At 41.4% G+C, this 15,205-nt stretch overlaps 1 protein-coding gene across 1 annotated transcript in view; it reads right to left on the bottom strand.

Annotated features, from left to right (window-relative positions):
- The window catches only part of TSG101 (tumor susceptibility 101), a 49,733-nt gene extending 35,604 nt beyond the window's left edge, over window positions 1-14,129 (bottom strand). Inside the window, 4 exon segments of the mRNA XM_010370174.2 lie at window positions 759-922; window positions 2,183-2,248; window positions 5,810-5,894; window positions 13,022-14,129. Of these exon segments, the coding sequence (XP_010368476.1) occupies window positions 759-922; window positions 2,183-2,248; window positions 5,810-5,894; window positions 13,022-13,063 (357 nt within the window). The 5' untranslated portion in view covers window positions 13,064-14,129.
- Window positions 14,130-15,205: the final 1,076 nt, after the last annotated feature.

The raw sequence follows: 15,205 nt of genomic DNA, 5'->3' as shown, positions 1-15,205 counted from the left end.
AAACTTAGCCAGGCATGGTGGGCAGGCGCCTGTAATCCCAGCTACTAGGGAGGCTGAAGCAGGACAATCGCTTGAACCTGGGAGGTGGAGGTTACAGTGAGCTGAGATTGTGCCACTGCCCTCCAGCCTGGGTGACAGAGTGTGAAACTTTGTCTCCAAAAAAAAAAAAAAAAAAAAAAAAATCAGTAGGTACCACCCAGGGGAAAAGTTATTGACAGAAGTGCCTTATCTCTTTGCTGTTTCCTTCTCTACAGAATCTTGGCCATCCATGTCTTGATTGCCTAAACAGCTTTCCAAAACCTTCCAACAGGTGTTGTTTGTATTTTCTCTCGCTTTTCTAGTTACTTTTCATAGGAACATTAATCTGTTACAGTTACATTATCAGACACATAAACAGAAGTTTCCTACTATTATTCTTGACAGAAATGCTTTGAGTAATGAGATCTGAATTCCCTAACTACCCCACCAGGATACTATTTTTTAAAATGCACTTCCTACTATGTGAATCCTGCCTATTTTAAAAGGTTCAACTCAAGCAAGTAAAATAGTGAAAATAAGTATTCTGAAAATTACAAAGCTCTACACAAACCCATTTATTTTAGTGAGCCTTTTCTAATTTACCCTCAACTCAGTGATTAGTCCATTATCTGAACTTATCTACCCTACTTGGAATCCTCTTTGAGTGCTAAAAGAAAGCAGATGCTAGTGAGCAAAATATATAAAACATAACTAATTCACAGAACACTATTAATACTTACGTGTTTCCATTCATGTAGATAAGGAAGATATATCTTCCCATTTGCATCAACATGCTTTCCCGTTTTAATAGTCATTGAACTAGTAGGCTTAACAAAACAGATAGGGGGATTATATGGGTATGTGTCCAGTAGCCATAGGCATATTGGAATATTATATGTATTACCTGAAAAAGAAATAGAAACTTCAGTTACTCTATTTTTATTATTTTTAAATTGAAGAATGGTTAAAGAACACAGGTTTAGTTTAGATACAATTTATACATATATCTGCACCCCTCCCATACCTATTTCCCCCAGCAGAATTTATTTCCTGAGGGGAATAGCAAAGTCAGTAATGTTAAATTTTACTCAGTCTTCCCTAAATTTACACTCGCTTTATACAATGCTGATGCTCAATTAACTGTTTTTTCCCTCTGCTTGTTATGAATGGTTGACTTATTATTTAATAATGGCTCAAATGTCACTTCCTCTGTGATCTTCCCATGTGGCCTTCTTCTCCTCTGTAATCTCATAGCACTTTTTCATTTTATAATTCTATAGCAGTTACAGAATAGTGTAAATATCTATCTGTTCCCTTGGTTTCCCCTATTAGTGGAGTTCTCCCAGAAGAGGTACATCCTTTATTCATCTTTGTATCCACAGCTCCTATCCTTATTACCTTATGCGTAGCAGGTACTATGTGAAATCAATGGGTAAAGGACATGGGTCTTAGCTAGTTACAAGGAATAATTAACAGAGCCGTCCAAAAACAAAATGGTCTCACATGAAGCTAAATGCTTCCTCACCACTAAGTATTTCAGCAGAGGGTGAAAGACAGGCTAACAGAGATCAATTATCTATCATTAATATTAGCGCCAACATCACAACTGTAAATAATAGCTACTTTCAACTGTCTCCTTATTACATTCAAGGCTCTGTGCCAACTCCTTTACATTCGTTAACGAATAAATGCTCATTCCCCCAAGTTAGGTACCATTATCCAAATGTCAAAGATGTCCATCTATAACACGTAACAAAACTGCTAAGATTATAGAGCAAGAACTCAAACATAACTCTGTCCTGACTTTGAAGCCTGTATCTTAAGCTTCCCATTGTCAGGAAAGTTTGAATGGTGTAGGAGGCTGAACTAGGAGGCAAGTAAGATCCCTTTCTAGTTCTAAAATTCTTTGATTCTGTGAAACATTAAACTCCTCTGGTGAACTTAGGCACTTATTTGTTCATACATCTCGGTAAGGAAGTTTTAAGAAAGCTGAAAATGTTAGGTGTTGCTGCCAAATGAACTTCAATTTGAATAGAAGCTAAAATCTACATCAGCATGAAAGCCATGAGAAAGTAGGTTTAATTTACTTATAACTCTTTGGCAACATATTTATTATGTATTCAAAATACATCTAGCTGGAAACCTAATAAGATAAGACATTTACCTCTATAAGGCACAGGAATTGTTCCAGTGAGGTTCATTAGTTCCCTGGAACTGCCATCATTAAAAACTGAAAGGAAAGAACAATGATTTAATCATGAGCATTTTTTTTAGATACTCCCATAAGTTATTCTTTCAAAAAGACTGGTTAAAATTCATTTTTATCCTTGAAAGGGGCTGACCTGTCAATGTATCATCCATCCTGTCCAATAACTAACAATTCTTTGTTGATTCACTCAATGTCATTGATCAGCTCTTTTTTGTTTTTTTTTTCAGATGGAGTCTCACCCTGTCGCCCAGGCTGGAGTGCAATGGCGCGATCTTGGCTTACTGCAACCTCCGCCTTCCGGGTTCAAGCGATTCTCCTGCCTCAGCCTCCTGAATAGTTGGGATTACAGGAGAGTGCCACCACACCTGGCTAATTTTTTGTATCTTTAGTAGAGACATTGCTTCACCATGCTGGCCAGGTTGGTCTCGAACTCATGACCTCATTATCCATCTGCCTTGGCCTCCCAAAGTGCTGGGATTACAGGTGTGAGTCACTTTTAAAACTATTTAAATATCACTATCGGCCAGGCACAGTGGCTCACGCCTGTAATCCCAGCACTCTGGAAGGCCAAGGCAGGCAGATCACCTGAGGTTGGAAGTTTTAGACCAGCCTGACCAAAATGGAGAAACCCCATCCCCACTAAAAATACAAAATTAGCCAGGCGTGGTGGCACAGGCCTGTAATCCCAGCTATTCGGGAGGCTGAGGCAGGAGAACTGCTCGAACCCAGGAGGCAGAGGTTGCAGTGAGCCAAGATTGTACCACTGCATTCCAGCCTGGGCAACAAGAGCAAAACTCCACTGCAAAACAAGCAAACAAACAAACAAAAAACACTATCAAACAATACCATACTAAATGTTCATCTAATGTCATTATACTTTAGAGATCTCCAGACATTTATCCAGACTGTCACTCACAGTTATTTATTTATTATTGTTTTTTGGAGACAGGGTCTTGCTATGTTGTGCAGGCTATCCTCAAACTCTAGGCTCAAGCAATCCTCCCACTTCAGCCTTCTGAGTAACTGGGACTATAGGCGTGCACTATCATGCCCAGCTTTTTTTCCTATTTTTTAGAAATGGGGTCTCACTAAGTTGTCCAGGCTGGACTTGAACTCCTGGACTCAAGTGATCTCCTGGTCGCAGCCTCCTTAGCCAGTATTAAAATGAAAAAAAGAAAAGTTCATAGCCAAATGTAGACAATTTCTTTTAATCTGTATTTCTCATACCCCACATATTTTTCTATCTATAATTTATGTCTATACTTAGTACAGCACATAGTTTGTATTGGACAGCTATTATTTCTTTTTTTTTTTTTTTTGAGGCGGAGTCTCGCTCTGTCGCCCAGGCTGGAGTGCAGTGGCCGGATCTCGGCTCACTGCAAACTCCGCCTCCCGGGTTCACGCCATTCTCCTGCCTCAGCCTCTCGAGTAGCTGGGACTACAGGCGCCCGCCACCTCGTCCGGCTAGTTTTTTGTATTTTTTTTTTAGTAGAGACGGGGTTTCACTGTGTTAGCCAGGATGGTCTCGATCTCCTGACCTCGTGATCCGCCCGTCTCGGCCTCCCAAAGTGCTGGGATTACAGGCTTTAGCCACCGCGCCCGGCCGGACAGCTATTATTTCTAACAATGATTTGGAATTAACACTATACACATAGGGGAAAGGTTGTAATGTGCAGTACAAAAACAAAGAACTATAGCCATCTACTGTGTAATGTTTGGGTCAACAATGGACTCCATATAAGACACTGATCCCATAAGATTACTATACTGTGTTTTCAATGTAACTTTTCTATGGTTAGATACATAAATACCATTGTGTTACAACTGCCTATGGTATGCAGTACAGTAACATCTGGTATAGGTTGTAGCCTAGGAGCAACAGGCATGCCATATAACCTAGGTGTATCCTAGTAGGATATACCATCTAGGTTTGTCTAAGTACACTCAATGATGAAATCGCCTAATAATGCATTTCTCAGACCGTATCTCTATCACTACAAAATGCATGACCGTACATTGTTGACCTTTGTTCTTTTACTTACCGTTAACGAATGTAAGCTACACTGCAATGTATTCTGATTTTGTGCATTTTAAAAAAGAAAACCACCTTATATAAATGTGGGGCTTTGTTTACTCTAAAAGAATTTGGTAACAATGATTTACACTTGGTACAGCCATATGAAACTATATAAGATTTGATAACGGAGTCTTTGTCAGTTTTGATCAAAACTGTCAGTATGTGGACAGAAATAAGGTAGGCTGAGATGAGAAGGAATTGTGACCTAGGTTTGGAAGGACTTTGGGTTCATGTCTTTATTGTTTCAGGAAATGCAGAACTGACTGCCACTCTGTTCCTTCCCACCTCTCTTCACCAGTTTCCTAATGTTTTCAAAGCCTTGGAAGCAAGTGAAATTTAGCAAGTCTCAGCTACAAAATTCAGTTCCTTGCCTTCAGAGTTAAGGGTCTCACAATGGACAAGAAGCAGCATGGGTTTTCCCTCGGCCCTGGCATATTAAGTATTTTCAAGGAGACATGGTAGAAGAGATTATGTTAGGATTTGGCAGGGACAGAAAAGACTATTTTAAAAAAAGGGAAACTCCAAGCATTGTCATGTCTTACAACTTTATTTTGTCTCAACAGAAAGTAGAGACAAACTGACATGCTTACCTACTTTATAGAATTAAAGACCACATTAAATAATATTTTCCTCAACTATAAAATGAAAGGGATGGTCTAGAGTATAGTTTTGCAAAATGTGTTCCTGAAAATATAAAGAGACTATGGGGGCAGGGAGGTTCAGCAGTTAAATAACTTTAGGATGTATTATACAATATATCCTTGCTCATCTCAGTGATACACAACACATTAGCATATTAAAGGCTCTAAGAAATCTTCACGCAATGAAACTCAATTTTGTTTAATCCATAAGTTGCTCAAGCTTAACTATAGAATTCTGCCTCTACCCCTGTCCCCAGCACAACTAAGGGTCTAGAGACAAAACTTTGGGAAACGGACTAAACTATCTTTAACATGCCCTCCTAGGTTTAAATTTGCATAGTTCTATGTTAGAGGTTTTTTTTCTTTTTTTGAGACAGAGTCTTGCTCTGTTGCCCAGGCTGGAGTGCAGTGGCCCGATCTCAGCTCAATGCAACTGCTGCCTCCTGGGCTCAAGCAATCCTCCCACCTCAGCCTCCTGGCTAGCCGGGAATACAGGAGTGCCAGGCCAACTTTATGTATTTTTTTGTTGAGACAAGGTTTCACCATATTGCCCAAGCTGGTCTCAACCTCCTGGGCTCAGTGGTCCACCCACCTCAGCGTCCCAAAGTGCTGGGATTACAGAGATGAGCCACCACGTCCAGCTAGAGTATTTTTTTTTAACATAAAAAACTAAAACTAAAAAAATATAAAATGTTTTTATTAGATCTTCTAATTTGCTACCTTCCAGTAGTTTTATTAGGTGGTGGTGCAGTCCTACAATTGAAAAATCCACAAACCTCAAAGGAAAATGGAAAAAATTACAATAATTAACAAAGAGAGTAAACTCAAAGTATAGAAATTGTGATTTTTATTGCATAAACTCACCATATGAATCCAAAACAGGTTTGAGATCTTTGTATAGAGTAATAACATTGACAGTTTCACGTACAGTTAGGTCTCTGTATTTGTACTGAAAAGCAAAATTGCGTAAGAATTTAGTTTAAAACCAATACATGTATTTTAGAGCGGATGAATTTTCTTAAAATCTTTTTCACTAATCGTTAGCATTAATGAAAGCCTCAAAGAACCTAAAAACCCCACAATCCTATTATCACACTAAAATAATCACTATTTCCGTAACATCAGTAAATATCTATAGTCTCAAGTCATGTTTTTTATGTTTTCAGTTTGAATCAGGATCCTAATAAAGTCCACACATTGCATTTGTTAAAATGTCTCTTAAGTCCCTTTTAATTTATATTCTTTATACCATATAATTCACACATTTAAAAAGTATAGTTCTATGGTTTTTAGTACATTCGGAGTTGTGTAACCATCCACTGTAATCAACTTCAGAACATTTTCACCATCCCTAAAGAAATGCATACCATTTAGCAATCACCCCCCATTCTACTTTGCCCCCAGCCTTCATCCTAGACAACCACAAATTTGTCTCTGTAGATTTGCTTATTCAAACGTGATCTTTCATGACTAAATTCTTTCACTTAGCATGTTTTCAAGATTATCCATGTTGTAGCATTTATCTGTACTTCATTCCTTTCATTTATTTTGGAGACAGTCTCGCTCTGTCACCCAGGATGAAGTAAAGTGGCACAATCACAGCTCACTGTCACCTCAAACTCCAGGCTCAGTGATCCTCCTGCCTCAGCCTCCCAAGTACACAGAACTACAGGTATGTGCCATCATGCCCAGCTTATTTATTTTTATTTTTGTAAAGACAGGGTCTTGCTATATTGCCCAGGCTGGTCTCCAACTCCTGGCCTCAAGCAATCATCTCGCCTCAGGCTCCCAAAGTGTTGGGATTTACAGTCATGTATGGCCCACTTCTTACTGCACGTTTTATTTATCTACTGTTCAGCTGAAAAATACTTAACTGATTGGCACATCTCTATTTTTGCTCCTTAGAATTTGTTAAAGACATTTGTTCATTTGTCTTACAGAGGCTCTCATGGTTTGGAATGTGTTAATTGTATACCTTTAGTATAGTTTCATAGATACATGTTTCTGTGAGTTAGTTGGATCTACAGGTTATTATCCTCACGATTACAAAATTTCCAGCCGGGCGTGGTGGCTCATGCTTGTAATCTCAGCACTTTGGGAGGCCGAGGCGGGCGGATCACGAGGTCAGGGGTTCGAGACCAGCCTGGCCAACACAGTGAAACCCCATCTCTACTAAAAACACAAAAACTAGCTGGGAATGGTGGCATGCATCTGTAATCCCAGCTACTCAGGAAGCTGAGGCAGAAGAATTGCTTGAACCCGGGAGGCAGAGGTTGCAGTGAGCCGAGATCATGCCATCAAATTCCAGCCTGGGCGACAGAGCTAGACTCAGTTTTTAAAAAAAAATTTTTTTTCCTTTTATATTTTTTTCCTCTTCTTTCTCTGATAAGATCACTTCATAGAGGATAATGTTTTTCATCATGGACCACAACATATCTGAGTATCTCTGTGATGTTAGCAACCACTGATGCTCAATGTCTAGAGACCTGGTCTCTTCAAATCCACTCCAATTAGGCTTCTATACTCAGTACTTCACTGAAATTGTTCAGTAAGGTCACCAATAACTGCCACATGATATGTAATGACCAATACTATCTTTGTCTTACTTCATCTATCAGCAATATTTGACCAAGCTGATTCAGCAATATTTGAGCAAACTGATTCCTTCCTTTCCCCCCGCTTCTTTTTTGAGATAGGGTCTCACTCTGTCGCCCAGGCTAGAGTGCAGTGGTACGATCATGGCTCACTTCAGCCTCAACCTCCTGGGCTCAAGTGATACTCCCACCACAGCCTCCCAAGTAGCTGGGACTACAGGCATGCACCATCACACCTGGATAATTTTTAAATTTTTCATAGAGATGGGATCTCACTGTGCTGCCCAGGCTGGTCTCAAATTCCTGGGCTCAAGTGATCCTCTCACCTCAGCCTCCCAAAGTGTTTGTATTACAGGTATGAACCACTGCACATGGCCCCTTCCTAATTTTTTTTTTTTTTGAGACAGGGTCTGGCTCTGTCACCCAGGCTGGAGTGCAGTGGTATGATCTCAGTTCACTGCAACCTCCGCCTCCCGGGGTCAACTGATCCTTCCACCTCAGCCTCCCAAGTAGCTGGGACTACAGGTATGCGCCAAGATGTCTAGCTAATTTTTGTATATTTTTGATAGAGCTGGATTTCACCATGTTGCCCAGGCTAGTCTTGAACTTCTAGGCTCAAGCAATCTGTCCACCTCAACCTCCCAAAGTGTTGGGATTAGAGGCATGAGCCATCATGGCCAGCCCCCTTCTCTTAAAATATGTTCTTCATTTGATTTCCAGGACATCAACTGTTCTCCTGAACTCTGCCTGTGCCTTCTGGGTTTCTTTGCTGGCTTGTTCTCTTAACCTAACCAATTATTATTGAGTGCAGGCTAAGTCCTTGGTCTTCTTCTCTATCTAAACTCATTCCTTTGATCTCCCTCATGGTTGAAAATATAATTTATATGTTGAAAACCCTCAAATTAAAATTTTCCAATCTTAACCTTTTTTCTGAACTCCAGAAAATGTATATACAATTACTAATTTGACATTTCCCCTTGGATATCTAATGAATGTCAAATTGAATATGACCAAAACTGAACTCCTTATCTTCCCCCCAAATTTACTTCTCCAATGTCTTCCATATGTGTATACATACATATCCTTCCAGGTGCTCAGGCCAAAAACCTTGACGTTATCCTCGATGCCCTCTCTTTTCTTCACATCCACAGCCAATCTGTCAAAATATCCTGTTAGCTTTGCCTTCAGCATACATCCGGTATCTCCATAGCTACAGTCCTGGTCTAAGCCACCAACACCTCTCACCTAGATTACTGCAACAGCCTCTTTATGGTGTCTCTGCCTCCATCGTTAACCCACTACAGTCTAGTCTCAACATAGCAGCTAGAGTAATATTGGTAACAACTGAAACAGAGCAATGGCTTTTCATCATACTCCAAGTAAACGCCAAGGTCCTTACAATGGCCTGCAAGGTCCTCCAAACCTCTCATACCATTGATGCTCTGTCTAGACCCATACCACCACTTCCTCCCTTGCTCACTCCAGTCCAGCCACCATACCCTCCTTTGTTGTTCCTCTATCATGCATGACAAACTTCTATGAGCCTTTGCATTTGTTTTTCCTTCTTTCTGAAATGTTCTTACCCCAGATTGTTCCAGGTTTGTTTTTTCTCTTGAGACAGGATCTCGCTCTGTCACCCAAGCTGGAGTACAGTGGTGTGATCACAGCTCACTGCAACCTCAAACTCCTGGGCTCAAGTGATCCTCCCATCTCAGCCTCCCAAGTAGCTGGGATTAGAGGTGTGCACCACGACTGGTTAATTTTTAATATTTTTAGTAGAGAAGAGACAAGGTCATGCTATGTTGCACAGGCTGGTCTGGAACTCCTGGCCTCAATGCGATCCTCTAGCTTCGGCCTCCCAAAGTGCTTGGATTTCAGGTGTGAGCCCCATGCCAACCACACAGTTTCTTTACCTCTCTCAGGTGAGCTCAAATAGATTTTTTCAGAAAGACCTCTCTTTACTATCAGATACAAAACTGTGACTCATCCCATTTCCACACCCTAGCACTCCCCATTTCCCTTTCCTGCTTTATTCTCTCTAAAGCACTTATCACTTTCCAACATACTACTTATTATTATTATTACCTTTTATAAAAATTTAAATTCCAGAAGCATAGTTTTTTTTGTCCTATTGTTCACTGTTGCATCCCTAGAGCCTAAAACAGTGTGAGGGACATATCAATCTTTATTTTATTATTTTTATTTATTTGTTTGTTTTTGAGATGGAATCTCGCTCTGTTACCCAGGCTAGAGTGCAATGGCATGATCTCAGCTCACTGCAACCTCCGCCTCCCAGGTTCAGGCAATTCTCCTTCCTCAGCCTCCTGAGTAGTTGGGATTACAGTCATGTGCCACCATGTCTAGCTAATTTTGTATTTTTAGTAGAGACAGGGTTTCACCGTTGGCCAGTCTGGTCTCGAACTCCTGACCTCAAGTGATCCGCCCACCTCAGCCTCCCAAAGTGCTGGGATTACAGGCATGAGCCAGCACACCTGGCCAATTTTGATACTGTTTAAATTTTTTTTCATTTTTTACTTTTTGAGACAGGTTCTCACTCTGTCATAGCTCACTGTAACCTTGAATTCCTGGGTTTAAGTAATCCTCCTGCTTCTCCTTCCCAAGTAGCTAGGACTACAGGTGCATGCCACCAAGTCTGGCTGATTTTTAAATTTTTTGTAGAGACAGAGTCTAGCTATGTTGCCCAGGCTGATCTTGAACTCCTGGCCCCAAGTGATCCTCCCATCTCTACCTCCCAAAGTACTGGGATTACAGGGATGAGCCATCACACCAGGCCCACAGTTTTCTTCTACTTATTTAGCAGTGACTGCGCCTCTAGAAATGCTGTAGATAAACTATGTAAAAATATAAGTATGTATGAAACATCTAAAGTGGAAAGTTGTTTCTTTAAAGCAAGAAGGACTAATCTGGTATAAATATACCTCTGTTAATTGCAAAAATGGTAACAGAGAAGGGTGTTAAAAGTTATGTTGAAATTGGGAGCTAAGATAATGCTCAAGGGAAAAAAAGATCTTTTATAATATACATACAAAACATAAGGCAGGTGGCCAGAGTACCATGATGGGTGTGGAGAGCCTACAATCAGATAAAGAGAAAACAATAATGACCTTCACCCTAGCCATGTGTGCAGGGTCCTGGCTAACAATTCTTACATCAGACCACACCAGCTGAAAGGAAAACATTTCAAGCCCTTCTTTAGGAGGAAGGAGCCCCACAACTGCTTCTATTACTCTACTTGCTATTCTTACCTGTCTAAAATTCATAGGTTAGACAGAACAGACGCTGATGCTCAGAATCGTCATAATCACATACAGGAGTCTCAATTTTCCAGATATTGAGTGAAGGACCAAAAGACAGGTAGAATGCTCTCTCCTACCTCTTCCCTGACTCTGTTTTTGTTTCTAGAGTAATCACAGGTTGGCTGCAGGGGGAGGCAGGCAGAGGTATAAAATATCTTCTGAACATGCCTTGCCTTTGTCTTTGATGGCAGGTTTCTCTGGAGGACGCTTAGGAAACTTAGTAAGGGTATAAAAAATAAGCTAATATTTGAATATTCTTGCTCTTTATATGAATATACACATACATTAAGGAATAATTTTTTTTTTTTTTTTGAGACGGAGTCTTGCTCAGCCACCCAGGCTGGAGTGCAGTGGCTCGATCTTGGCTCACTGCAACCACCGTCTCCCGGGTTCAAGCGATTCTCCTGTCTCTGCCTCCTAAGCAGCTGGGATTACAGGCACCCGCCATCATGCCCGGCTAATTTTTGTATTTTAGAAGAGACGGGGTTTCACCATGTTGATTAGGCCAGTCTTGAACTCCTGACCTCAGGTGATCCACCTGCCTTGGCCTCCCAAAGTGCTAGGATTACAGGTGTGAGCCACCGCGCCCGGCCCAAGGAATAAATCTTAATGACTACGCTATCAATTTAAAGATCAAAAATGTCATGGATGCCAGGCGTGGTGGCTCACGCCTGTAATCCCAGCACTTTGGGAAGCCAAAGCAGATGGATTACTGAGGTCTGCAGTTGAAGACCAGCCTGGCCAACATGGTGAAACCCTGACTCTACTAAAAATACAACAATCAGCTGTGTGAAGTAGTGGGCACCTGTAATCCCAGCTACTTGGGAGGCTAAGGCAGGAGAACCGCTTGAACCTGGGAGGCAGAGATTGCAGTGAGCCAAGATCGCAGCACTGCACTCCAGCCTGGGTGACAGAGCAAGACTCTCAAAAAAAAAAAAAAAAAAAAAAAAAAAAAAAAAAGTAATGGAACAGATACTCTTCAGCTACATACTATGTGAAACAATATACTGTTTTTTCAAAAAGTGATATATAAAAGTTACAACATGGATCTTTACCTGGGTCACAATCTTCTATGGCTTCCCACACGTCCTCTGTAACTAAGGATAACTAGTTTATCAAAACAAAACCAAGAAGCCTAAAATATATGATTACACAACCAAGGTATGCTTTATTTTGAAAACTGTCACTTTCTCTTTAGAGGTTACTTGGTCTTCAATCAAGGACTATGGGGGCGATTTAACCGGAAAAAGTCCGTTTTTAAAAATGTTTTATACATAATGTGTTTTATTAAAAATTGAAACCGCTTAAACCGCTGATTGCTACCATTCTTGCTTTGACAAAACTATCCGAAGCTAACACGTTGAACTGGTCAGGACTCAACTCCCAATCATTTTACATGTTTTGGAAAATTACAACAAAACATAACAAAAGCCATTCCACTCTGGTGTGAGGTGCCACGTTTGAAGTAATTATATAAATAAATCATGGCTTTAAAATACAAAATGCTTAACCGCTTTTTTAAAAATTAAAAAAAAAAACCACTAGCCTTGAGCCGTGAAGATCATAAATTAAGCTCAAGGCAAATAAATACGCATTATAAGAAGCATACACTTAAGAGTAGTTACTCTTAGCAAATCCCTGAAACGGTAATGGTATGTATTTCAGTAAGGGACTGGTATTTTGGCTTCTCTGGACTTTTCTGGAGAATACAAAACTGAAAAGGCCACAATCTCTGCGGGCCAGCAAAAGAAAGGCTAAGACTGGAGGATCCCTGGATTGGGACAGGAATAGAGGATTGCCTCAGATCTAGAACTAAATATGATTCCGTCTTTGTGTTTATAAAAACTAAGACGAAAACCACACTGCCCCACAGACAGCTCCAAACTCTGTGGATGAGAGAAGGGCGGGTGGGCGGCAGGTGTCAGGCAGTTTCCGCTCCACGTCTTTGTCGACTGTCGCCGCCCCCCACCCTCCCAGCTCCCGTACGGGGATTCCCGCACCAGGCGACAGGCGCCTCGGGGCGGGGGTCTGAGAAGGTGGCTAAGGGCTGCACTGGGGCTTCCGGCCCGTCTGGGAAGCTTGTTTGGCTGGGCCGGGACGGACTCGGCAGGGCGCGGAAGGGAGCGGTGGGCGCGCGCTGGAGGGCGAGCGCGTCGCAGCCTCACCTTGGACACCATTTTCTTGAGCTGGCTCTCCGACACCGCCATGACGGCCGCCTCGCGACTCCCTTCCCCGCAGGCAGAGTCAGCCGCTGCTGGGCTGCCCCAAGCCGTCCCACACAATCGCACACCCCCGACCCAGCCTCAAACAACAGGAAGTCGGAACCAAGGCACCACTTCCGCTTCCACTACGTCACTTCCGGGCTGCCATCCTGCGGGCAATTGTGGACAGCGTGTGGGATTGAGAGAGGCTTGATGGGGTAGGTTCCAACCAACCCTACCCTCGAGTGCCGGATTCAGCAGGACGAATCAGGTCCCAAAGATGTGGGCAAGACTGTTCCGAGGGTCGAAACTCTGGTTCAGGATAAGATTGGCAGGTATTTCACAGAGTTGACTTGAGGAAGCTAGTGCCGGAAAGGGAAGAAGTAGGAATGGCTTGCCAATGAGCCTTAATGACTGATTCATCAAGTGGGAGGGCACTGCACTGGCAGTCAGAGTGTTGTGTCACTGACTTGCCCTTGTGATGATGGTAGGCTAGTGCATTTCTAGCTCAGGCATAAGTTTCTCCCGACTGTAAAGTGATACACTTGTATTAGATGATGCCCAGTGTTCCTCTAATTAGTGATTTTTTTTTAAGCTTTAAAGACCTTCATACTACGTTGGCAAGGGTCAAATGTAGAGCCTTTGTTTCACGAGAAGCCAGATAGTAATTTCTTCTCCAGGAAACCATTCCCTAAGTCAGAATTTCTCCTCTACCCAGACATAATGATAATACAGGCCGTATTTTACCTGGTGCTGTATTTTTGTACCTGTCCACTGTCAAAATCCAAGCCCTTGAAGGCAGGCTTACTTCAGATCTTCATTGCCTTGCACAATGCAAGGGTAGGTACTTCCATCTTAATTGAATTTTTACTTCCCATAAAAATTCTTCATGGTGGCTTACATTAGTTATCATTACACATCACCGTCAGTTTTGTAACCACAGTGTCATTCAAGGTATCGTACAATTTTGAGTTTGATGATGAGATGTGTGACAGTTTCAATTATTTTAGTACAGCCCTAATGAGAACAAGGCTGTGGTATTGATTCCCTTCAAAGTTGGCATCTAAATGAAGGTCATATTCACAAGGAGGGTCTAACTGAAAGCATGTAGAAGCATCATTATAAACTGTTGCTAACACACACAAATAAAGGCTATTTCAAAAGGTATTGTTTTTCTTTTCTTTTTTTTTTTTTTTTTTTTGAGACAGTCTCACTCCATCGCCCAGGCTGGAGTGCAGTAGTGCCATCTCAGCTCACTGCAACCTCCACCTGTTTTCCAACTCCTTAGTTAAGCATACAGTTCCAGTCAAACCAAACTAGAGGTCAGTCTGTCCTTCCATTTTACTTGCTGTTTTATGTCTTTTAAAAGCAATGGGCTTTTCAAACTGTTCTTAAAGCCACGGCTTAACCAGGAGTCCCTTTAATTAGAGCAACTGTACCTTTATGAATTGGAGGAATGCCAGGTAATATTATTTATATATTTTATAAATATAAATTTATATTAAAATTTTATGTGTGTGTATATATATATATTTTTTTGAGACGGAGTTTTGCTCTTGCTGTCCAAGCTGGAGTGCAATAGTATGATCTCGGCTCACTGCACCTCTGCCTCCCAGGTTCAAGCGATTCTCCTGCCTCAGCGTCCTGAGTAGCTGGGATTACAGGTGCCCACCACCACACCCAGCTAATTTTTTATATTTTTAGTAGAGACAGGATTTCACTATGTTGGCCAGGCTGGTCTGATCCTCTCACCTTAGCCTCCCAAAGTGCTAGGATTACATGTGTGAGCCACTGTGCCCAGCAATATATTGTTTAAAAAGCTTTCTTGCTGCATGTTTACCATCAGTCTTTTGCAATCTTTCAGGGTCAACACTATACCTCAATATACAGTGTTAACTTCTTATCTATTTCATTGGAACCATGAAGGATTGAATGTGTGTGGGGAAAAAGTCTTTGTGGTTTTAGAAATAGCAAAATCAGTTAATTTTTTGATGTGAAGGTAACAGTAGTTGAAATGCGTTTGAAAGTTGCTTGCCATTTCAACACTAAATACGAGTTTTTTCCACTCATTAGGCATTTTGATTTCTATCCTCACGTATATTAGTGGAGAATTTTAAATCCCCCGATTATCACAGATGAAAACACAAA

Source organism: Rhinopithecus roxellana, chromosome 15 (genome assembly GCF_007565055.1).
Source record: "Rhinopithecus roxellana isolate Shanxi Qingling chromosome 15, ASM756505v1, whole genome shotgun sequence".
Classification (NCBI taxonomy): Eukaryota; Metazoa; Chordata; class Mammalia; order Primates; family Cercopithecidae; genus Rhinopithecus; species Rhinopithecus roxellana.
The sequence above is the reverse complement of the archived record's forward strand: the minus strand, read 5'-3'. Positions and strand labels throughout refer to the sequence as shown.